The sequence below is a fragment of the Lepidochelys kempii genome, chromosome 5, assembly GCF_965140285.1.
Source record: "Lepidochelys kempii isolate rLepKem1 chromosome 5, rLepKem1.hap1, whole genome shotgun sequence".
Taxonomy (NCBI): Eukaryota; Metazoa; Chordata; order Testudines; family Cheloniidae; genus Lepidochelys; species Lepidochelys kempii.
In genome coordinates, this window is record NC_136384.1 from 4,906,788 (window position 1) to 4,930,807 (window position 24,020).

Here is a 24,020-nt window from a genome sequence, read left to right on the forward strand (position 1 = left end):
AAAATGGGGGTGTCACCCCAGAGTGTCTCCAGGCCTCGGAGAAGGGAGGGTGGGCAGGCCAGAGGGCGCACCCATGCTTTGGGGCTCTTTAACATCAAGACCTGCGGTTGCTAACTCAAATAACATAGCAGGTCTGCCCACTGCCTGGGTGCAATGTGGGCCCTAGGGTGACCGCCTTTTCAAAATGCAAAAACAGGAAACATGCAGGAGCCCCACCCTCCTCTGTCATGCCTCCTCCTGCTCCTCCTCTTCCCCCATGGCCCCGACCCCTGGCCACACTGGAACCCGGAGCTGGGCCATGATAAGAGCCACCCAGAAAGCCCGGGCTGTGGTGGGAAGTATTTTAGGAAGGCACTAGGAAGTCTGGGATATGGGTGGTTCGACTCAGGCCTGCATAATGCAGTGCAGATGCTGAACCTCCAGGTTGGGACCCAGGGTTCAACAATTCCTAACCTGGGATTACAGATGAGTGTAGACATTCAAGCCCTAGGTTAACAAACCCAGGTCTGCTAACTTGAGTTCTCTTAACTCTGGGCTTACATTGCAGGGTAAACATACCCTAAGGCCCCGATCCTGCAACCTGCTCACATGGATGCAGGCTCCACCCACGCAGAGAAGTTTGCATAATCAGGCCCTTACATTGCAAGCTTCTTAGTGCAAGAGACCTTTTCATTTATGCCTGGTGTGGGACCAAGAACATTGCTGGCATGTACCAAATAACCTTAATAAGATAGCATGGCTCCTGCTTGGACAAGGGAGCAGAAGACATACAGCAAGACGGTGTCCCCCGGAACAGGATGCCACTGGAGAACGTGGCAACCACTGGGAAAAGGTATGTGGATTTTCTGGTTCCTCGTGTTAATAGCAGCAGAGCATGTTACAAATAGGTTGGAACTTGGAGCAAATGCAGAGGCGTTGACTCTGGAGGTGATGAAGTCTCCCTGCTCATTTACTGTGACATCACCAGTGATGCAAGCAGGGCTGATGAGTGGGAGAGGCTGTCACATTCAAGGAACACCCCAGCATGCAGAGCCCCTCTCCCTTCCCCACCAGCCACAGACGTTTGAGGGGGTGGGGAATCCTAATCTAATGACGTTGAGGCACAAGACCCCTTGGCCGATGAAGTTGACCTGTGGAGTCACTGAGTGTATTTGAAGAAGGATTCCCCCGCACGGGTGTGTTTCAAGATGTTCCTCTTCGCCCGTAAAACCAAGACCCCCATCAGCACCTACACGGACTCCTACAGAGCACCGAATAGCATGAGAAAAACCTTCCAGGAACCTCCAATGACTCTGTGGAACGAGAATAAGTTTGTGACGGAGGTAAATCCCCTCCCCCCAGCCCCCCACCCAGTAGGCAGTGTTATCAGAGGCAGGATCTCAGCTTCTGTAGTGTTCCTAAGCTCTGCCACCATGGGGTTGCTCTTCATCTCAGCTTCTGAGGAGCCCCATGAGCCCTTCAGATGCTGATTTTTATGATGGTTTGGGTGTCTTCATAAAATGTGGGTCTCCCCTTTCCACTTAGTGGTTTGACTGTGCAGCTGTGCCAGCCTGGTGGTAACGGTATCGCTTTAAACTACCTAAAAGTGCAGCTGGTGAGCGAGAGGCAGTCTGTTATTGTCCTCGTTTATAAATGAGCGCTGGTCACTACTGCTGTGGGAGGGGCATAATAAATGCAGCCACTGTACTGCTTATATAGCACTTTTCATAAGAGGCCAGTTTCGTTCTCCCCATTTTAAGATGGGGAAACTGAGGCACGGCAAGGGGAAGTGATTTGACCAAGGTCACCCAGCAGGTCAGTGGCAGAGAAAGAAACAGAACCCGTGTCTCCAGAGGCCCAGTCTATTGCCTGAGCCAGTAGGCCATATTTTTATTTGTTCATGTTCCTCTGTGCAAGAAGAGCTGCATGCCAGTCCCAAATGGAAAGTTTTCACTAACAACAGTCTGTACTGAAGTCATGGTGTCCTTCGGGCCAGCCATCGCTCTTAAAGGGCAGGGATTGCATTGTTAGCTCTGTGAAGCACCTTGCTGTAGGTGCTATAAAATAATACACAGAGATGGTCCATGGAGAGTATAGGTCACAACATAAATTCGGCCACACTGGGTCAGACCAATGGTCCATCTAGCCCAGGATCCTGTCACTGACAGTGGCCGGTGCCAGATGCTTCGGAGGGAATGAACAAACAGGGCAATTACAGAGTGATCCACCCCCTGTCGTCTACTCCCAGCTTCTGGCAGCTGGAGATTTAGGGACAGCTGGAGCATGAGCTTGTGTCCCTGACTATCTTGGCTAATAGCCATTGGTGGACTCCATGAACTTATTTAATTCTTTTCTGAACCCATTATTCTTTTGGCCTTCACAACATCCCCTGGCAACACGTTCCACAAGTTGACTGTAATGCAATCTGTCCTGGCCATTTAGATTTCGATCTGACATTGCATGCTGGGCCCTATGGTCTCTATGGACCATAGTTTTATCCAAATTAGTTGCCAAAATTTGGGGGCACTTTTGTAAAGACACTCCAGAGATCGCAGACTGGCCTCTCTTGCCATGTCTTTCAGTGGATCCTGGTTAGTCTCCTTGGGTCCGAGGCTCTGTGCATTGGCCAAGCTAGAACTGGCCTGTTGCGGGGTTCCCAGCTGCAGAGGCCTGCACAATTCATCACAGTAATTTTGTCATGAGAGATTTTGAAACATGCCATGTGAATTAGGTCTGGGGATGAAAACCCTGCAGAACAGCTTTTATATGCAAATGTATGATGAATTTTTGCCAGCGGGTAACACTGAACATAATATACAAAAGTTCCCCTGCCTCCAGGTTCACAATGTTCTCCACAGACATGGTATCTGAGCAGCCAGCCAGCTTCTTTCTCTGTGCATGAACTTTCCACTACATCCCTCTATGCATCTGTCCTTTGGCTTGGACTATGGTACCCAGCACCCTCTGCTGTACAGATTGTGGCAGAACTGGTGAATGACCATTAGAAAATGTTTTAGAGCTGAGGTGCAGAGCGAGAGCATCCAAAAAAGGGAGGCTAAACAATCACAGAGAGGCTCTTTCGGGGCAATGCAGGCTCAGCCTGGGCACTTAGCAGTATGGGGTGTATGACACACAGCTAAGCAGCTCTGGTGCTATCTAGATGGGGACAGCATTGCATGCATATGCTAGCCAGCTCACTGCAACTGAAGCTTGCTGCAGGCTGAGGAGGAAAGACATGCTGTTCTCCAGGAGGCACTGCCAGCAGCAGCTAATTATTAGTTATCTAATCCACTTCCCGTTGCCAAGAATCGAATCACTCTAATTAGTGGGAGGGAGCCACTGGTCATGAACTGAACATAGCAAAGACTGCAACAGAGAGACCGAGGAGAGGCTGTGCGGCCCGCTCAGGCAGTCGTGGTCAGAAAGATGCGAGAAGCCGGCCCCGCGGTGGGGAGGAGAGAGCTCCAAAGGATGCTGGAGACCTGGCAATGGAAGAACGGGGGTCATTTCTGTAAGCCCTACTAATGCAGCACGGTGCTCTGTCTACCTCGGGTGGGCAGGCCACACAGAGATTTATCAGTCTGCTGGAGCCTGCCAGGGGCTAGAGCTGGGATTTTTAGCTCTAAAAGGCTCAGGTCGGATTGCTGCTGCCAACGTCCTAGGCAGGGGGTCACACTAGGTTCTATGGGGATGTGTCTCTATCTCTCCTAACGATCCTGCCTCTCTCTCCAGCCAGCCCATGTACCCTGCTGATTACCATGGTACCTGACTGTCCCCTATCTGCCTCCATTTAAATGCCCGACAGCTGATGTGTTGTATTATTTCTGTATTACTGCACTTGTTATTAAATCGGTACATGTCTATATGCATCATAGTCCAATATACTCCCCTCATGCCCCAGGTTTCCCTCATGCCACCCTAACCCCCATGCCCCAGCTCACATCCTGGGCCCCTCTCACTGAGATGCCCCTGCTCACTCCGGCGTGCCCCACACCTCCCACCGCCTTGGTCTCCAGTCACCCCACACTCCGCCAGCTCCTCTGATGTGACCCTCACATCTCAGTCTCTGCTTAAGCTGCCCTCATGGCTAGGCCCCTCCACAGGCTGGCCCGAGGCTCTGCTCAGCTCAGAGGTTAGGAACTGTGATGGGGTGACGACTGGTAGGGTTGCATGGTGCCCAGGGAGTCTGATCCTAAATGCGATCACCAGAATCCCAGTCAATCTGTCTGCACACTAGACCCGGGGCCTTTCTCCCCAGCCAGCCAGGAGGTGGCCTGGGTACCTAGATACCATGCCAGCTAGCACCTGACAGGTAATGGGGCAAAGGTGAAAGATGTTATCTCAGGGGGCTCGCATAGACCACAGTGATAGCCCCAGGTCGATGGAGAGAGAGAGACTCAGAGGGAGCAATTTTGACTTAGATTTGGAGGTGGCTAGGAAATCACTGACAGTGGCAGATGAAAAATGCCAGGCCATAGGCGCCGACTCTGTGGGTGCTCTGGGGCTGCAGCCCCGCCAATCATCTCCCACCCATCCCCCTCAACATCTCCCGCCCGCCAGTGATCAGCTGTTCAGCAGCATGCAGGAGGCTCTGGGGGGAAGGAGAGGACCATGCTCGAGGGAGGGGGTGGAATGGGGCGGGAAGAGGCAGGGCGGAGCAGAGTGGGGGGGCAGGAAGAGGCAGGCGGGGTGGGGCCATGGGAGAAGGGGTGGAGTAGGGGCAGGGCCTAGGGCGGAGTGGGGGTCGAGCACCCCCCTTCAGATCAGAAAGTCGGCACCTCTGTGCCAGGGGGTTGCCTTTGATATGATGGGCAATTGTTTCCCACCTGCCAAAGGACCCTGTTTTGATACAATCTACCTGCCTGAGGGGCTGGATCCGCAGGGATCTCACTTTTACATTTTAGCTACAATGCGGTTGATCCAACCGACTGTGACATCACTGGTGATGCAAGCAGGGCTGGTGACTGGGGGAGGAGGTCAGATTTGGGAGACAGACTTTTAATTTGCTACCATAGTACAGAGAGCCTTTTTCATAGACTCACCCCTCAGTGTGGCTTGTGGCGGACTCCAGAAATTAACTTCCGGCATAAAGCCCTTGCTGGCTACTGAGGATCAGTTGAAACATAGTTTAGACTGAAGGTGGAATCCCTTCCAAGAGCCCATTTGAGAGATGTTCCTCTTTGCTCATAAAACAAAGACGCCCATCAGCACCTATACAGAATCTTACCGGTCGCCGTCTACTGTGAAACAGTCGTACAGGGAACGTTCTTTTACGTTGTGGGATGAAAACAAGTTTATTACACAGGTAAATCTCCCACTTCTAAGACTGCTAATCTACAGCTCTGTTAGCTGAAGGATGGGTTCCTGATGGTCTGTGAGTGTGGCACCCAGGGCTCGGACTGCGTCAGATGACATAAGCCAAAGGCCCCCAAATTGAGGGGCGCGCCCCCCTAGGGGGACAGAGAGGAATGTTGGGGGGGGCACGGCAGGTCCCAGGCCAGCCCCCATGGGGGGGCGGAGAGGTAGCAACACCCAGCCCCACTCCACTCCCAGCTCTGCTCCAGCCCCGGCCCCGCACCAGGTCCCGCTCCTGGTCCCAGCCCTGCCCCCAGCCATGGCCTCAGCTTCTGCCCCCAGCCCTGGCCCCACTCTTGGCCCTAGCCCCACCCCCAGCTGTGGCCCCAGCCCCCTTACCCCTGTCCATGTCCTAGGGGGCATGGACAGGGGTAAAGTGGGGGGCGCAAAGCTCAAAAATTTGGGGACCACTGACATAAACTTCAGGTTTCAGAGTAACAGCCGTGTTAGTCTGTATTTGCAAAAAGAAAAGGAGTACTTGTGGCACCTTAGAGACTAACCAATTTATTTGAGCATGAGCTTTCGTGAGCTACAGCTCACTTCATCGGATGCATGCCGTGGAAACTGCAGCAGACTTTATATATACACAGAGAATATGAAAAAATACCTCCTCCCACCCCATTGTCCAGCTGGTAATAACTTAGCAGCTTTGGGCTAAGTTGGGAGTGGGACCGGAGACTTCTAAACATTTTGAAGAGTGCTGCAAGCCAGGGGGTTATTTTGTGGGTTTTCCCTTAGCGGGAAAGTTGAGCAAGTGCAGAAGGATGGTGGCCGGGGTACTCTCCTGTCTTTCCAACGAGGCTTGCATCAGAATCCCTTTACCACAGGCGGCTGTGGGGCTTTTAGACTGCAAACTGTGGGTCAGGGACTTTTCTTACCGTGGGCGTGTACAACACCTAGAGCACTGGGGCCTCTAGACGCTCCTGCAAAGCAAAATATCATCATCATCATCATCAATCAATCAATCTGTAGTGATTGAAGATCCCATGGTACAAGGCGGAGGGTATCATCCCTGACATCACCGCTACACCCCTTCTTCCCTCTCATTCCCACTGCAGCTGCCGGTGGGATTCCGCTTGTGTTGAACCGCTGCGCACGGCTGTTTTGTATTGTTTAAAGGCGGCTGCTCTCAGCCCTGGCGGAAGGGGGGGTCCGCTGGTGAAGTGTGTCCGGTGCTTTGCAAAGATTCCCCCGCCACGCTGATAATGTCTGGGTGTTGGGGGGAGTCAGTGGCACCCGTGATTAAATCCTGCCTGCCTTTCCACAACCCAGAGGCTCCCTGGGAGGTGGGTTGACTCGCTTCCCTTAAACTGGGTCAAAATTGAGCTAAAATCTATCCTCATCATCTGCAAAAAGGGATGAGACTCCCGTCCTTTGTAAACCACTCTGAGATCTACCGTTGAAAAATGCTTTATATAAGCTAAGTATCATATTCTTCTTCCATTCACCAAGCCCCTGTCCTTAGGCCAATTCACACCCTCTCCCTTCAGATTGACAGATCTCTTTTTTTCTCTCCTCCTGGGCACTGGGAGGGACCTGATCCTCTTTCACCTTCCTGTCTGTTGGGGTCACCATTGTACAACAGACACACCTGTGGGCAGCTCACCCCACAGAGGGACAAACCCCAGGACCTTTGGCTACAGCTCAGGTCTCTTACACCCTAGTTAAAGGAGAACGTAGCACTATTTACTGGATGGATTCACCACCACTTGAAGCCTTTAAATCAAGACTGGGTGTCTCTTTCTAAAAGATATGCTGCAGCTCAACCAGAAGTTATGGGCTTGACGTAGGAATCAGCTGGGGAGATTCTCTGGCCTGTACTATGCACAAGACCAGCCTAAATGGTGACAGTGAGCCCTTCTGGCCTTTAAATCGATGAATCTGCTAGGGCTCATGGCCCTGATCCTCCAAGATATTTAGGTACCTAATTCCCAGGGAGTTAAGAACCTACATATCTTTGAGGATCTGGGCCTGTATCTTCTGTGGATCTTAAGGCACAAGAAGGAATGATAGCCACATACATGGGCCCCGTTCCATCCAGCAAGCGGCAGTGGAAACACACATCTGTTGACCTCGTGACTATTCTGCTGTTCCGAGAAACAGACCAGCAATTCCTCCCTTTCTTGCCTGACTTCTACACAGCAGACACGGCTGGCTGGCTGATACTCTTGCACTGTGCTTTTTATGCCTTTGTGGCCAGGCCCATCTTTGGTCCCTGGCTTGCAGGGCTCTTTGCCAGGTGGGGTGGTGCATGGGGGCTCTTGGTGGATTTACAGGGGGAGGTCTTTGATGGGACTTGAGGTTATTGTGCACTGGTGTCAATGAAGGGTGTCTGTCTATTTAATGGCTGCTCTTTATTTTAAAGAGCCTGGGGTGGGAGTGCTTTGTCTGACAGTACAAAGCATAATAAATAAATGCTGGCTGAGAGCTGCCTGGATTCATCTTCTCCGAGACCACTGGCCCACCTCCTCCTCCGACCAGCGCTCACACATGACAGCCCCCAAAAGAAACAGAGCCACAGGGCCCAGAGCAAGGGACCAGACTGAAACTGAAAAAACGGGCAGTGGTAGGGTCTCATGGGCCCTGTGATTGGACGTAGCCTGCGGTCCCCAAGCCGAAAGCCTTTTCCACACCTCACCCACATGGGCCCTGCCCGACTCATCCAGCCTTCAGGAAGCACTGCGGTATCATAGCAATGCAGTCTGCTTTCTGGGGCACCTCTTACCCACAGTGCTCGCTGCTGCAGAAGGAGCAGGGCAGACAGGACCTTAACATGGAGAGATGGTTCCCCTGCCAATCTGGGAGGTCACAGGGTGACTGGTCCTTTAACAGTGGGGATGGGTCTCTCAGTTCCCACCTGTGACACCAACTCACTTCCCCGCGTGGGGAAAATGAGGTATGTGAGTTGACCAGGCCTGTGGGCTAGATGAGGGAGAAGACTAGGCAGGGGGAGATGGAGGTGTCTGCAGTGGTCTGCAGGGAGGTAGGAGACCTTGTGACACTGGGGGGAGACTCCAGCTAGGTAGGGCTGGAAATGGCCTGCCAAAGCAGGGAAAGACTCCAAGACAGAAGGCATGGGAGGAGGGAGCAGTGAGCCAAGGAAGGGCTGGTGGGAGAGATGAAAGAGAGCCCTGGAAGGATGAAAGCTGAGCCCAGAGCATGGGCAGGAGAGCATCTGAGCTACTGAAGATGGACTAGCCCCTTTGAAAGTGGGATCGGGCCCCATTTGAAACTGGTGTGAAGACTCTGTGTTTGGTTTTGGGCTTGTATACGCTGGAAGGGGTGGACTTATTGTTAATGGCTTAGCTGAGTATGGGCGGGAGGGCTAATCACTGAGGGGAAACTGAGGCAGGGCTGCTGCAGGATCACCCATGCCATGAGGGGGCACTTTGGTGGTGACCCTCTCACAAGAAGGTTGCTTTCAAAATGTTGAACAGCCTGAGAGTGCAAACCCCCAGACTGTCCAGTCACGAGTTTAGAGATTTTTGACATTCTGTTGAAGCCAATGTTGAGTCTCCCGGCGGTGGCAGGATGGGGCCCACTGTACCGGGTCCAGAGAGCATACAATGCAAATAAGACCCAGCCAATCCGGTTCAAACCGCCATTCCCTGGGCAGCCTGCTGTGCAGTGTGGTGCGTGTCTGTGCATGTTTTTAGTGGATTATGGTTGAAAAGCTTCAGCGAAGTGGGTTAGGAGAGAGCTGAGCGTGTCACCGGGGAAAGCTACAAGGGCTCTTCCTGCGCTCGCTGCAGGGGCTTTAGTTAAAGGGGCATTTCTGGGCACTTAAGAGGGAGGTCATGGGTGGTCACTTTGCGTGTGCAGTGGGTGACATCCTTGTGGTTGCTGTGCCACTTGGTATTTCTGAGATCACCCTGCTTACGAGGTCAATGCTTTTATTCCTATTTATATTTTCCTGGCATGTAGAGGCCCCCTTGTGCTGAGTACTGGACAAAGAGACAATCCCTGCCTCAAAGAGCTCAATAAACAGGACAGCCCAAAGGTGGGAAGGGAAATAGACATGAACTTATGTACAGCTGGGGTTTGAACCAGCTCTTCTAAAGCCTAGTTTGGTGCCTATCCAGTAGGCCACACTACCTTCCCTACAGAGGAGACATTCACATGTTCTTACATCACTTCCAGAGATGGTGAAATGGCACCAGGCTCCATTGTTACGGGACAATATTTTGATGCAGTATCATGTGTTGTGGGATGCCAAAGCAGTACCTACGATTCCAATGCACACACACCGATAAGCATTAACCCACGGCATCCCAGAGTAGCCCAAAAATATCCAGAACAAGCCAGGGCAGTGGCTGAGTTCTAGTGAGCTTTTAAACTTCCTCTCTGCAGGCACTGGTTCTTGTACACGTTCATGTGCATATGACAAATGAACACGCATTCCTGTGTGCATGGACAGTGCCACTGGGAATCCATGAGGGAATGGTAGTGGGGCTGTTTTCTGCCCATGTGATTATTGGTCTAGTGGTAAGCCTGGAAGCTAGGAGTTTCTAAACGTTAATCCTGGCAGTACACTGATTCCTCCTTTGGCTTTTGGCTCCAATTCCATCACCTGCAAAAATAAAAGTAGGGAACCTACCTCTACAAAACACTTTGATACCTATGGATAAAAGCACCATGTTAGCGTCAGGTGTTGCCATTATATACTTTGAAGAAGAAGAGCATTCAGATTTGCCATACTGAACTAGCTAACAGGTATACAACACAGCTACCTTCTACTGGCTGTAACCAAAACTGCTCAGCTGTGTGTCATAGGCCCTATATGACTAACTACGGAAGGTGAGTTGCCTTTTACTCAAGTGTAGGGGCTTTCTGAGAATGAGGTTTTCAGCTCTAGCCCTGATCTTGTTGTGACATTCTGGGTGGCCATGGTGATGAGCATATTAACAGCCATGACACGCCTTGATGCCCATGGACTTTCCCCCTTCGCTGCAGCCTTGCATTTAGTTGGCTTTATCCCAAACACAGAGGAATTTGCAAAGGGCAAGCTGGTATCATTGCAACATTTAACTGATTTCGTTCCCAACTCTCTGTTGCCTTTAGGGGTTAACGGTGCCCAGAGTGGAAAATCAGGTGAACCAAGCTCATCTGGAGAAGATGATTAAGCATGCGGTGCAGGAATATTCCTATAAGAACACGATAGAACCAACAGCCTATAGGCCAGAAAAATATTGGTTAACCAGACCCGAAGGTATTGCGGGATTGTTTAAACCACCTGCCTCACAGCCCAGCTCCCTGTCCCGCTTCTTCCAGCTTGTCCATAGCATGCTCTCACCCGGTGACGAGAACTGCACTCAGAGCCCAGGGGTTCCTAAAGAAGAGTGGGCCTCAGGGTGTCGAACAGGGGCAGATTGCCTGGGTTCATAGAATCATAGACTATCAGGGTTGGAAGGGACCTCAGCAGGTCATCTAGTCCAACCGCCTTGCTCAAAGCAGGACCAATCCCCAATTTTTGCCCCAGATCCCTAAATGGCCCCCTCAAGGATTGAACTCACAACCCTGGGTTTAGCAGGCCAATGCTCAAACCACTGAGCAATCCCTCCCCCCATTGCTGCAGGCCAGGAGGCTGCGGTACAAGCAAAGGCAGCCAGGAGCAAGCACAGTCCCCCACCCTTTGTATCCCTACCTTTGCTCCTGCAAGAAACCCTTCCCAGTCCAGTTTCCCCTCATACAGACCCTTCCTCCCCAGTGCAGAGACCCAGGCTCTTGGCTCAGCACTGATGGTGGGGAAGCAGCTCTCTCACGGCTGGGCTCCCTGTGTGGTTCTCTGATGCTGAGATCCAGGTACCTCGTTGAGGGAGCAGGCGTGGCTGGTCTGGCCCAGCCACAGACCATTCACAAGTCAGTCCAGGATGCACCCAGCCTCCCCTGGATCCTGGGCCAGCTGGCCTCAGTGCCCAGATTCCAGGTGCAGAGGCCAGGATAGTCCAAGCTGGCCAAAGGATTTGGACACCCAGTTCCCATGAGAATAAATGGGATTCCAGCGTCCAGACCTCCGGGGGTGGTTTGGAAAGTCTCAGCCCTAGATTCCAGGAACCTCAAAACCCACACTGAGGTTGCACCCGTTCCTCTGAGGCCTGCCCCTCCCCATGGTGCATACCCATTGCATTGTGCTCCCCTTCCCCATCTACCTGATTGCAAACTCCCCTCCTCCTGCCTCCATATTACTAAGCACAGGGTGGGAGGGGACAGGGGAGCTCACCTGGGGCTAGCCAGCAGCCCAGCTGGCATGGAGTCAAGCTGGCTAGCTAAGCTCCCCTGTTCTCTCTGAAGAGCCCCGGGCTGGTCCACTTGCCTCTGCTCTCCTCCCAGCTGGCCCTTCGCTCTGCCCCCAGGAGGGAAGGGCAGATGGGACTGTCTGTGGGCACCTGTACGCCTGCTCCTGCCACCCGCGGGGTACAGAGAAGGGACAGCCACCTGCATGTACTTGAAGGGTATAACCATCAAGCAGCGGGGAAGGGCTCGCTGGGGCAGTGGGTCTAACTGGGAACGATGGGATGAAATTACCTGAAGGAGGATTGAGGTTGAACAGCAGGAAAAGCCTCCAGAGGTGGAGACGTACCAAGGTGTGGAATCGTCTCCCGGGGAAGGGTGGGACCCTCATTGCCAGCTGAACTGGGCAAAGCCCCGGAGCCCAGTGGGCGGAGAGCAATCCTGCGCCGGGCGGAGATGGGCTATGGCCATTTTCACTTCCTGCCACGTCCAGGTTTGACCTATTTGCTGGGCAGCCGGGGCGCTGCTCCCTGGCCCCCGCAGTGTGGCAGGCGGGGGCTCCACCATGGCCGGTACTACCCTGGCTTCTGCGGGTGCTGGGTCAGTGCTGCGCCCCCCGGCTTGGGAGGGCCATCTTCGTCCTAGAAATGGGAAGAGAAGCAAAGGGCTAGTGGGGAGGGAGGGAAGCTGATTTTAAAAAACCCAGCGTGGTTCCTCTCTCCCTCTGGCCCTCATGGCCAGGCCAGCAACACCCTGGAGAGGTGCAGTTCATGGCTCCCTGGCAGGCTCCCTTGGTTCCTCACCCTGGCTGCTGACACACCAAAAGGGCTGTTCTAAAGCACAAGGCTGTTGGATGTTCCTGTTGCACCTAGGCCAAGAGTTTCCACCACAGGAGCCCAATGCTAGGCTCCTAAATCCTTATTTAAGCTCCGGCTTTTCCGAAGTGCTGGGCTCCCACTGACATCAGCTTCCCGCCCCTGACTTACGTGCCTAAATAAGGCCCTCGGAGGCTGACGCTAGGCTCCTATTGTTGCAAATCTTGCTCTAATTTCTCCGGCCCTGCTCACCGCAGCAGCCCTCGGACAGCGGCACTGTCTACTGCTGTTCTTGAAGCCTGCTGTTGAGTGGAAGGCCCACCTTGCCGCGGGGCTGCAGAGCACGTGCTATTCAGAAGTCCACATTTGGCTCAGTTCTCACACAGCGGTACCAGAGAGACTACAGTTATTTAGAATAAGAAATAAGTGCAGCATTAGCTGGTGCCCCACTGTCTATTTTTGTAGTGCCTTCCGGCCCCCAGTGTAACCACCTGATGCACAAATTCTGCCCAGAGCTCACTTAACCCACCACTGCACAGCAGCCACCTCTGGTGAGGAACACGGCTACTGTGTAACAATGTACGGGGATACTAAACCACAGTGGAGGATGGGAAATGAGGAAGAATCTACTGGACACTGAAGAGAGACTTCAGGTGGGCAGGATTCACTCCCTGAGCTCTAATTTAGCCAGGACGCTGGGGTTAGCATCCTTTCTCTTGCAAACAGTGCCAGAGGCTCATTAAAGACCATGAAGGGTCAGGGTCTCAGCTGTATGTTGCATCCAAAAGAGAGCACCTCCAGCATCCCTGAATCCCTTGCACCATGGTGTGGAACGGATTAATGTCTAATTCATGTGGGGACGGTGGCACCTACGAAGCCACCAGCACCGGTCCCTCCAGCATTCTGAGGTTCCCCGGCGCACACTGGACAGGCTGGAGCCGAGTTAGTCTGGATGGCGGGGCTGTTTGCCTTGGCTTTTGTTAAGGAACCCAGCCCGCACCCAGAAGCTTTTGGCTAGCTACACGGTAATCAGTTTGCAGGGGCCAAAAGGACGAATGTGATCCTGGGCTGCATAAACGGGCGAGGAGTGAGTAGGGGAAAGGCGGTGATTTGCCGTGGGTTTACAGCATTGGTGAGGCCAGTATTGGAGCATAGGTCCAGCTCTGGTGCCCACATGGTGCAAAGGGTTTTGAAAACTCAGACAAGGTGCTGCAAAAAGTCACAAAAATGATTTGGGGGTGGAAGGGGAGGAAGCCTGACTGTGAGACACTGAGAAAGCTCAGTCTGCTTAGCTTATCGAAAAGAAGATGAAGAGGTGACTTGATTTACCGTGTCTAAGCACCTTCACTGAGAGAAAATATCAAGCACTCAAGGGCTCTTTAATCTAGCAGAGTCAGGCAGAACAAGCCTCAGCAGCTGGAAGTTAAAGCCAGACAAATTCCAATTAGAAATGACACTTTTTGACAGTGATGGTGATTAACCATTGGCACAAACTATCAAGGGTAGTGGTGAGTTCTCCATTCCTTGATGTCTTCTGATCAAGACGGGTAGGGTGACCAGATGTCCCGATTTTATAGGGACAGTCCAGATATTTGGGGCTTTTTTTAATATGGGCTCCTATTACCCCTCACCTCCGTCCTGATTTTTCACACTTGCTGTCTGGTCACCCTAAAGACAGGTGCCTTTCTGGAAGAGATGCTTTAAGTTGTTGGGCTCAATACAGGGGGAACTGGGTGAAATTCTCCGGCCCATGTAATAGAGGAGGTCAGACTAGATGGTCTAAGTGTCTTTTTTTGGCCTTGCCATCTAGGACTCTGCGAATCCCGTTGTTCTTCCTCCCTGGTAGGAAATGTTTGTCTGTTTGTCCATTTACATTTCAGAAAAGTACAATCCAGCTTTTGTCAGTGGAGACAAGTATGCAACGTGGAGGACAGGCCCCTACAACAGCGCGGGGTGGAATAAATATACCACCTACCTCCCCAGGCTTCCAAAGGTAAATCCTGGACCTCCAGAACGCGCCTGCTTCTCGTCCCGAGGCAGGTTGTGGCAGACGATCAGGGAAGGGGCTATGCTTTCAAAGCGGCCTGTGGGATGTCAGTCCATGTCTCCTCCTATTCTCAAATAAGAATTGTACAGCTAGCTCCTGCTCTGCTCTTTGCTTTGCAAATTTCACCCTTAATAACCCAGGTCAAACTCCAGTGTAATACTTCTTTGCCCTTGCCTAGCGCCTTCCTGCAGGGCATCTCCAACCGCTCAACACTGCAAAATGGAGTCAGTCCCCCTGCACGCTAAGCGAAGTCCTGTCTTCGTCTGGCTCTAGACCATCCTCCCGAAGGACGTGAGGAGCTGCTCCAGCGACAAGAAGACTTTCCCCACTCCGTAGGGAGAGCTGTGTTTTCAGAGACAGGGTTTCAGACACAGCAAATAGCTGTAGCTAGGATCTGTGCAAACGCGGTGGGTATAAGAGGCCAGGGGAGGCTAAGCCTTGCCAACCAGCCCGCCCACTGCCTTTGGAGCATGCCACCACTGGAAGGGCGGGTGCCCCAGCCGGGGCCCAGCCTGCGCTCCGCCCCAAGGCCCCGTTCCCGCTCGTCACTTTCCCCTGAAGCTCTGCCTCTTTCAATCCCCATGCTGCCCCCATGGGGGCCTCGTGGGAGAGGGTGAAGAGGTACACACAAGCGGTGGGCAACCAGCCGACTCAGGTGGCCGACTGGTGGGCAGGCACGGGGGTTTGGGGGAGGGGGTGAACAGGTACAAGCAGTGGGGGGGGGGGCTTTGGGAGGTGCCCAAGTGGGGATGGACAGGGCTTCGGGGGGAGGAGACTGATCAGGTGTGGGCCTCGGGGCAGGGCCACAGTCCGGGCACATGCAGCCCCCGTGCTGCCTATGGATCCGTGGCTGTGGCATTTTCATGGCACGTGTGCTGTGCAGTTCTGTGCAATAGAAGCAGAAGGATACGGCCAAGGTAACTCTAGGTTCGCTGGAGCCTATGGAATGACTCCGGTGTTGGCCCAGTTCCCAGTGGGCAAGCGTCCGCCATGTCAGAAAAGCCACCGGCTCACTAAGCAGCATCGACACTGGCGGTCTCAGCAGAGAGGCCAAGGAAAGGATGGCGCCTGCCCTCACCGCCCACGGGCAAGGGCAGGGCAGGGTGAGGGAGGCTTGCGCTTTCCTGATCCAGGGACAAACAGGGGGCTGTGCAAGTTTGCTGAACATACATGGAGGCTCTGAAATCTTTCCTTGCAGGAAGCAGGGATGGAGACCATTCTCCGTGGGATGCCCATGCAATACCCGCCGAAACCCGACCGGCTCAATAATTATGGTAATTGTACTGGGTCTTCCTATAACCTTACCTTGAGAGAGCAAAGATTCCAGAAGAGCCAGTGGGGGAGTCTTTAATCCACACAACACCTCGCGGGCTGGAAACACAAGGCGTCCCGCAATGAGCAGCAGTGAGATAGTTCCTTGGGAGGTTTTTATAGGCAGCATTTCTGGGTCCCTTCAGCTGCAAAAGGCCAGGAAGCCCCTTGAACCATTCTGGAGCACAAGCTCTGCTGTTGATGTCATCTGGGGCTGTGAAGATGATGCCAGGACTTGCCGATTAACTGCCCCCAACTCAGCTACCTCCCTTCCCCTACTCACCAACCCCACAAGGCAGCTCACGGTCAGAAACCCCTGAGGTTACCAGGCTTCCTGAGGTTGTGAAGGTGTCTCCTCCCTGGGGCTGCTGGGAGTGGGGCACGGTGGACTTGGTTGATCCCTACCACTGGTAACTTATGGTACTGCAGAGTCTCTTCATCCTGGAGGATGTTGGGGGCTTTCTTAAAGGGACACTCCCCTTGGGAAATGTTGTGGAGGGCTCCCAAGCCCTTGTGTATTGACCCACCTGCCCAGGTCACCAGCGGGGCCCTTCTGCACCAAAGCACAAACCTCTGCAGCTAGAGCTAAAGAAGCAATTCAGTAGCTGGCAGCAGTAGTAGATTGTTGTCCTGCATGTGGCCACGAGAGGGGAGACACACACACACACACATGCATGGGATACTTGCTCTAGCCACTAGCCCACACACCCTCCCTTCCCCCACCCCCTATTTGGACCTTGGTTGCTATGGTTTTGCCCTAGTTGCCACGGGCTCTGTACCCAGAACGCTTGATGGCCAGGGTCTCCGTCTAGGGCAGCGAATGTCCAGATTTCAACACCGTGGGGTTTCCCCTCTCCCCAAACCCTTTGGCTCCTCTTGTTTCAGAAAGGGAAGTGGTGGTCAACATGCTGAACAGCTTATCCCGCAGCCAGCTCCCCTCCGTCCAGCACAGGTCTACCCTCCCCGGGAGAAAGCCCTTCCAAGGCTACTACAGCCCCTGCACCGGGCGCCACTACTGCGTGCGGGGGATGGATTACTACGTGGACGGAGCCCCCTGCAACGAGAGGCAGCTCAACCAGCTAGTGGAGAAGATTGTAAGGTTCGGAGGGTTACGCACTGCACATAACACTTCCCTTGCAGGGCAGAGCTCGCTCAGCTGCTCTACGGGACGCATAATCCAGCCCCGTCCTTCCTCATTGCTCCTGCAGGGCTCACGGGGGGTCAGAACTCAGGCCCCGATCCTGCCCGTCACACCCAAAGCTCCCCTGGGTGGAAGGAGAGTTTGGCATGCAGGATCAGGCCCTTGTTCCCAGCAGATGGGCATTAGAATCATAGAATCATAGAATATCAGGGTTGGAAGGGACCCCAGAAGGTCATCTAGTCCAACCCCCTGCTCGAAGCAGGACCAATTCCCAGTTAAATCATCCCAGCCAGGGCTTTGTCAAGCCTGACCTTAAAAACCTCTAAGGAAGGAGATTCTACCACCTCCTTGCCCATTGTGGGGCAAGGGGAAAGGAAAGGCAGCGCTCAGGGAAACAATGGGTGTTCTCGGCCCCCGCCTTCACTGTCGCCCTGGGCCTAGACCACTGAACGTCATTGAGAGTTGAGCAGGAGAGGCCAGGGCGTGTAGGAGGGGAGGCTGAGGTGGGGATCAGTGCAGAGAAAGCAGAGCCTTTCCATGCCCCTTTGCAAAGGATCAACACCTTCCCCCCCGCCACCTCCAGGAACACATCCCCATCCCCTCCCATCCGGCCCCGGGGTAAGATCCCCATCTCACTCGTTCGTCTCCCCGTATTGCCACCCCCAAATGTTCAAACATCATGAGTCAGGCTCACCAAAAATCAGATTTTTAGTCGTGAGATGATGTAAAAAGAAGAGCTTGGGTGTCCTTTTGATTTTCCTTCTGCTTTTGAGCCTTTGGGGTGCACTGGGATCACATTTTGATGCTTTCTCCACAGCCCTTACTTTTTCTTTAAGAATGAAGGCTGAAGTCATCACATATCCACCTGACTCCAGGAGCTGGGGCTTTAAAGAACCCAGTAATTATCCTGAGACTCATGACAAAACCATGAGAGTTGGCAACACTCTGGCGCCTGTCCCCTTTCTCAGTCCGTTGGGTTTTCCCTGGGGGTGTTTTCATTTCTCATTCCCCTTTGCCTCCCTGCTCTCTCCGCCTCCCCGACCCTCGCTTTCCCAGCTCTCTTGTCCTCCTTTTTCTTCCCCACTAGTGCGCTGCCCTTCCCCCCCACACACACCCCAGAGCTCTCCTCCCTCTCCACCCAATGGCGGGAGCAATTGTCAGCGAGCCCAGCTGAAGTCACTAGAACTCTTTGCTTGAGTAGCCAGCAGCAGCCCTGCAGCTCCCCAAGACAGAGCTGTGAGCCAGGTACATCCCCTCTGGCACCGCAGAGGTAAGGGTAATACCCTAAAGAGGGATATAGACTATATATACACAAGCCTGGCCAGAAGCTCTGTAGCCACAGAGGCAGGGGCAGTGACCGGAAAGTGGCTACAGGGTGAGCCAAGGGTGGGACCTTCCGTACAGGAGATGAGAGCAATCCTGGCAAATACATGCCAAAAAACCCAAATATTCAAAGCTCTGGGTCCTTGTGGGGCAGCAGAGGGTTCTGGAGCAATGGGCAACGTGAAGAGGACTGGCCCAAGGAGTTAGTGACTGAAGGGCAGGCGGAGAGGTTGCAGTAGCAGCTCTGGGTGTTATTTTGCTTTGGATCAGGGAGGCTGCACAGAGGAACCCATTCCAGAGCTTGGGCTGTCTCTCTCTCGGTGTTTATAAAGTGCCCATCACCCGTGGGGTCCAGCCACACAGAAATTACAGTTTTTACTAAGCGGGTTTCTGAACCTGGTTCATGCCACCCCTGCAATCTCCGGGGGCAGCTGCTCGCAAACTGACTTGAGAGCGGCCGATACACGTCTGCTGCTCCTGTGTGCAGACCATCCCAAAGCCCCAGCCCCACCTTGCCTTCCAGGTCACAGGAGCTGCAGACTGTGTCTGGTGCTCGGCACCTCTAAAACCTGCCCTTAGGACGTTAGTCCCTGTGCTGCGGACAGTCCTCTCCCTGTTATCACTGCTCCATCCCAGACTCCTACCACCACCACTTGCGTCTCTGACCCTGTTGAGGCCACCACCGTGCCTTGTGGGGAGACAGGAAGGATCTTTCCCACGTAAACTCGCTGACCACCAGAACGAGAGGGAACAGAGATGAGTGAGCCCGGCAGCCTGTTGCTATCGCTAACCATACCCCTTGCGTTTGTTTCAGGAATATCCCATACTGCGACTGCAGCCAAGAGACGATGGGCTATGCACCTTTGCACAACCCGCCGCAATCTTTCCCGTATATGAACCTTAAGTAAGAAAGTTAAAGCCGGGTTCAGTGGTGGGGGAAGGGCACAGTGGCTCTAAAAAATCATGGTTTACACTGGGGAGAACAGGAACCTCGCAACAGTCCTGGACTTTTCCAGAGGCTAGATCTTTCCTCATTTGGGTTTCAAGTGACTCATGACAAATGGCTGCATGTATTATGGTAACCCCTGGAATACAGAAAGCTCAAGTGACTTGCCAAAGGTCACAGAGCAAGTGGCAGAAATTGCAGGGGGGGAGCTTATTTTTAAGGGACAGCACCATGCTTTTATTCATGGTACAAAATAATGAAGGACCGTTAAGGGACCAAACAAAGGAGGAGTGTTTGCTCTACTCACCCTGGGGTCCTGGCCTGAGGGTAAGAGAAGCTGTTACCAAAAGGGTCACAAGAGGCCACCTTGATGTAAAACAAAACCTGCAAGAGGCCAGGAGCCTGGGATGGTGACTTGGGCCCAGGACCAGAAGAGTGATTCCCCAGAACTATAAATGTGACTAGGAGTGTTTAAAGGAGACCTAAAAACAGGTGCGTAGATGGATTGGTTCCCTTTTGCTGCAATGCTTCACCTCCCCAGTTCCCCGCCTGCAAAACAGGGGTAGCCACTGCCTGGTAGCTTTCTCGACCTGGGCAGGGGTGTGAGGCTTTATTTATAGTTAATGTCTCTATTGTGCTTTGAAATCATAAAGCCCCACGTAAGTATTCGAAACTCCTGCAGACTTACAAGACTACTGAGATAGGGCGGCATCGCTTGGGATTAGTTTTTGTGCCCTTTTTTACAGGTTTCCATGTCTAGCCTTTGCGACAGCAGCTTTTGTTATCATTATCTGCCCAGAGCCCTAGTTATCCGGTGTCCCTGTTTCCACAGTAAGAAGAAAAGGAGGACTTGTGGCACCTTAGAGACTAACCAATTTATTAGAGCATAAGCTTTCGTGAGCTACAGCTCACTTCCTCAGATGCATATCGTGGAAACTGCAGCAGGCTTTATATATACACAGAGAATATGAACCAATACCTCCTCCCACCCCACTGTCCTGCTGGTAATAGCTTATCTAAAGTGATCATCAGGTTGGGCCATTTCCAGCACAAATCCAGGTTTTCTCACCCTCCACCCCCCCACACAAATTCACTCTCCTGCTGGTGATAGCCCATCCAAAGTGACAACTCTTTACACAATGTGCATGACAATCAAGTTGGGCTATTTCCTGCACAAATCCAGGTTTTCTCACATCCCCCCCACCCCCATACACACACAAACTCACTCTCCTGCTGGTAATAGCTCATCCAAACTGACCACCCAACTTGATTGTCATGCACATTGTGTAAAGAGTTGTCACTTTGGATGGGCTATCACCAGCAGGAGAGTGAATTTGTGTGGGGGGGTGGAGGGTGAGAAAACCTGGATTTGTGCTGGAAATGGCCCACCTGATGATCACTTTAGATAAGCTATTACCAGCAGGACAGTGGGGTGGGAGGAGGTATTGTTTCATATTCTCTGTGTATATATAAAGCCTGCTGCAGTTTCCACGATATGCATCTGAGGAAGTGAGCTGTAGCTCACGAAAGCTTATGCTCTAATAAATTGGTTTGTCTCTAAGGTGCCACAAGTCCTCCTTTTCTTTTTGCGAATACAGACTAACAGACAGTACGGCTGTTACTCTGAAACCTGTTTCCACAGTGTAACCGTGGGTCACAGCTGAGGATGCCAAATTCAGGACGAACTGCTGAGAAATAGGGCAAACACAACCCAAAACTGGTGGTTATTCTTTTATAAGATAGACCGAACCAACCACAAAAGTAAACTCCTGTTTCCCCACACTGGCTAACAGGAAAACATAAAGACAGTTTCCTCAGGTGTTCCAGTTCTCATATCACCACCAAAACCACAGGATTCAGAGATGAGTGGTTCTTTACAACCACTCTCATCAGATAACAGGTTCTTCTGATCCCAAAGGACCAGCCACACACTCAGGTCAATACATAACTTAGATCTTACCCCAAAATCACGCTGGTGCCAATCCCTTAGTAGCTAAAATCTAAAGGTTTATTTATACAAAGAAAGATGAGAGTTAAAATTGGTTGAAGGAATCAATGACATACAGTAATGGCAAAGTTCTTGGTGCAGGCTTGCAGCAGTGATGAAATAAACTGCGGGCTTAAGTCAAGTCTCCTGGAGTACATCCACTGCTTGGATGGGTCATTCAGTCCTTTGTTCAGAACTTCAGTTTGTAGCAAGGTTCCTCCAGAGGTAAGAAGCAGGACTGAAGACCAAATGGAGGTGTTTCCAGGGCCTTTTATAACATTTGCCATGTGGAGGGCATCCCATTTGTTCTTACTGCGGAAAATTAAAGCAACAAGATGGAGTTTGGAGTCACATGGGCAAGTCACATGTTCATGCCCAGTTTCCCTCAGTCATTGCAGGAAGCCATTACCTACACTCCAGAAAGTACGTTTACAGGACAGTCCACTCAGTATAGATGGGCGTCTCCCTTGATCCATTGTCAACCAAGTGTTTCTTGATGAGCCACTTAATTTGAATAGTCCCTCCAAGATGTGCTGGCTAGCTACCTTGTGGGCGTTACCCCAGGAGCAAACATTTGAAATCCAAGCATAGAGCCAACACTTATAACTTCACATACAAAAATGATACGTGCATACAGACAGCATAATCATAACCAGCAAATCATAACCTTTTCATAGGCACCTCACTTGGCAACAGGGCTCGGGTGGCGCTTTAAAGGGCCCGGGGCTCCCCTGCCACTGCGGGGAGCCCCGGCTCCTTTAAAGCACCTCTGGATCTCTGGCAGCAGGGCTCGGGCGGGGGCTCCCCACAGTGGCCGGAGCACCAGGCCCTTTAAATCCCTGCCTAAGCCCAGCTGCCGGAGCCCCGGGGCTCCAGCAGGGATTTAAAATGCCCAGAGCTCTGCGGTGGACGGAGCCCCGGGCCCTTTAATTCACCCCTGAGCCCCGGGGCTCCCAGCCGCCTCTGCAGCAGGGTGATTTAAAGGCCCCACGGCTCCCAGCCAGAGCCCCAGGGCCTTTAAATCACCTCTTCCGGTTGAGGCCACGCCTCTTCCTGTTGAGGCCACGCCCCCACTCAGGACTCCAGCGTACCGGTAAATCCTTTAAATTACTTTCACCCCTGGCTCTATTCAACCCCAAGTAGCCCAAAATCAGGGGTCAGGCCCCCAAAATTGTGAGATTTTTTTTAAAAAATCATAAATGTTCTTATTTGCATTCTGATGTCAAATCCACTCAGGTCACATTTTCAAACTTCTCTCTGCAACCAGGAGGGCTAGAAAGTGACTTATTTTTAAAAAATGAAAGCTGAGATTCTCATGTAATCACATGACTCCAGGAGCTGGGGCTTTAAGGAAAACATCAAAATAGTGCACGCATTAGCAACAGTGTTCACATGGGTGGGGAAGAATCACCTGAGCTAAAATTGGGATTGAAAATGGTTCTCCGAAGCTGGCTAAGGTAGAACAAACTTTTAGTTCGGTGGTGGGCAACCTGCAGCCCATGGGCCACATGTAGCCCATCCGGGTAATCCGCTCTTGGGCCGCGAGACAGTGTTACATTGACCATCCACAGGCACGGCCACCCGCAGCCCCCAATGGCTGCAGTTCACTGTTCCCGGCCAATGGGAGCTGCAGGAAGCGTTGCGAGCTGCAGGGACGTGCTGGCCACCACTTCCTGCAGCTCCCATTGGCCGGGAACAGCGAACCACAGCCACTGGATGCTGCAGGTAGCTGTACCTGCAGACAGTCAATGTAAACACTGTCTCACGGCCCACCAGCGGATTACCCTGATGGGCCACAGGTTGCCCACCACTGCTTTATTTCATCTGCCTGGTGTTTGTATTCACCTCACTGCAGACAAAAGATACACACCAGCACGGGCTACTTAGCTATGCAGAGATGTATTTTCTCGGGTTTTCCCATAACCCCAGAGCATGTCACGTCCCTCCCACTGGCTTCTATGCACCTTTTAGCCAATTGTCTCTCACCTGCCACACCCATCTGCCAGAGATCCCACTGACCGGGCCACCTCCTTCCCCAAATCCCAGGACCAGGCATTTGATACGGGGCAGAAAAACGGTGAGCATGTGGAAGCATCGCTCTGCAGTTAATCAGCAAAGAGAATGGCTCCCAAAGCTTGCCCTTGGCAATCTCCCTGGAATCTCCTAATAAGCACCAGCAGGAAGTGGATTACCAAGGACCCTCCTGCGGGCGTGAGGCTTACGATCCATTGGTTTTTCCTCCTTTCCCAGGTGGGACACGAGTCACTTCCAGAAGGCCGGCGGGCCGCAAAAGGATAACTATGTCATCCATCCCGAGTTTGTGTCGGAGTCCTACCCCACTTCGCCGTGCTGGTAGAGAGGAGAGTCAGGCTTCCATTAAAATGGGTCTTGCCAACCTTCGCATGTTCGTTCCTTGCCATCCGTGAAACATCCCCATCCCCCCACCCCCCCCACCTTCCCCGCGGCAGCATCGGACAAGGGGCAAAGGGAGATAAGAGGAGGGTGCAAACCTACTTTGCTGTGCAGCCGCCCTGAGCCCTCCCGCAAGCCTCTGCGTGGCTGGCAACTTTGCTGCTCAAGATGGTTGGGCAGGAAAGGGATTAGGATCTTCCCCTTGCCTGAGGGAGGCCAGAGGCGCCAGCTCCCCCTTCAATCTCCTGTCAAGCCCCAGAGTTTGCAGCCTTCTACCTTCCAGACGAATGAGCTGTCTTTGGAGTCTGTCTAGTTCACTAGAAGGTGGGGCTGTGGAACACAAGCCACTCCCTGCCCTGCAGTGATGAGCTTACTGACATCCCAGGGGAATCTGCGAAAGGAAACCCCAGTTCCCCCCGCACACCGCCCCGCCCCAGGTCCAAGGTTGCCAAGCCAGCCTGCAGCAGATGTAT

General features: G+C 52.7%; 1 protein-coding gene across 1 annotated transcript; it reads left to right on the plus strand.

Annotated features, from left to right (window-relative positions):
* The first annotated feature begins 1,187 nt into the window (after positions 1 to 1,187).
* SPMIP6 (sperm microtubule inner protein 6) lies at positions 1,188 to 23,491 on the plus strand. The gene is made up of 8 exons (XM_073345854.1): positions 1,188 to 1,322; positions 10,396 to 10,543; positions 10,754 to 10,756; positions 14,261 to 14,373; positions 15,626 to 15,701; positions 16,624 to 16,837; positions 19,017 to 19,106; positions 23,386 to 23,491. Exons 1-8 carry the CDS (start codon positions 1,188 to 1,190, stop codon positions 23,489 to 23,491), a joined length of 885 nt encoding a protein of 294 aa, XP_073201955.1.
* The last annotated feature ends 529 nt before the right edge of the window (positions 23,492 to 24,020 follow it).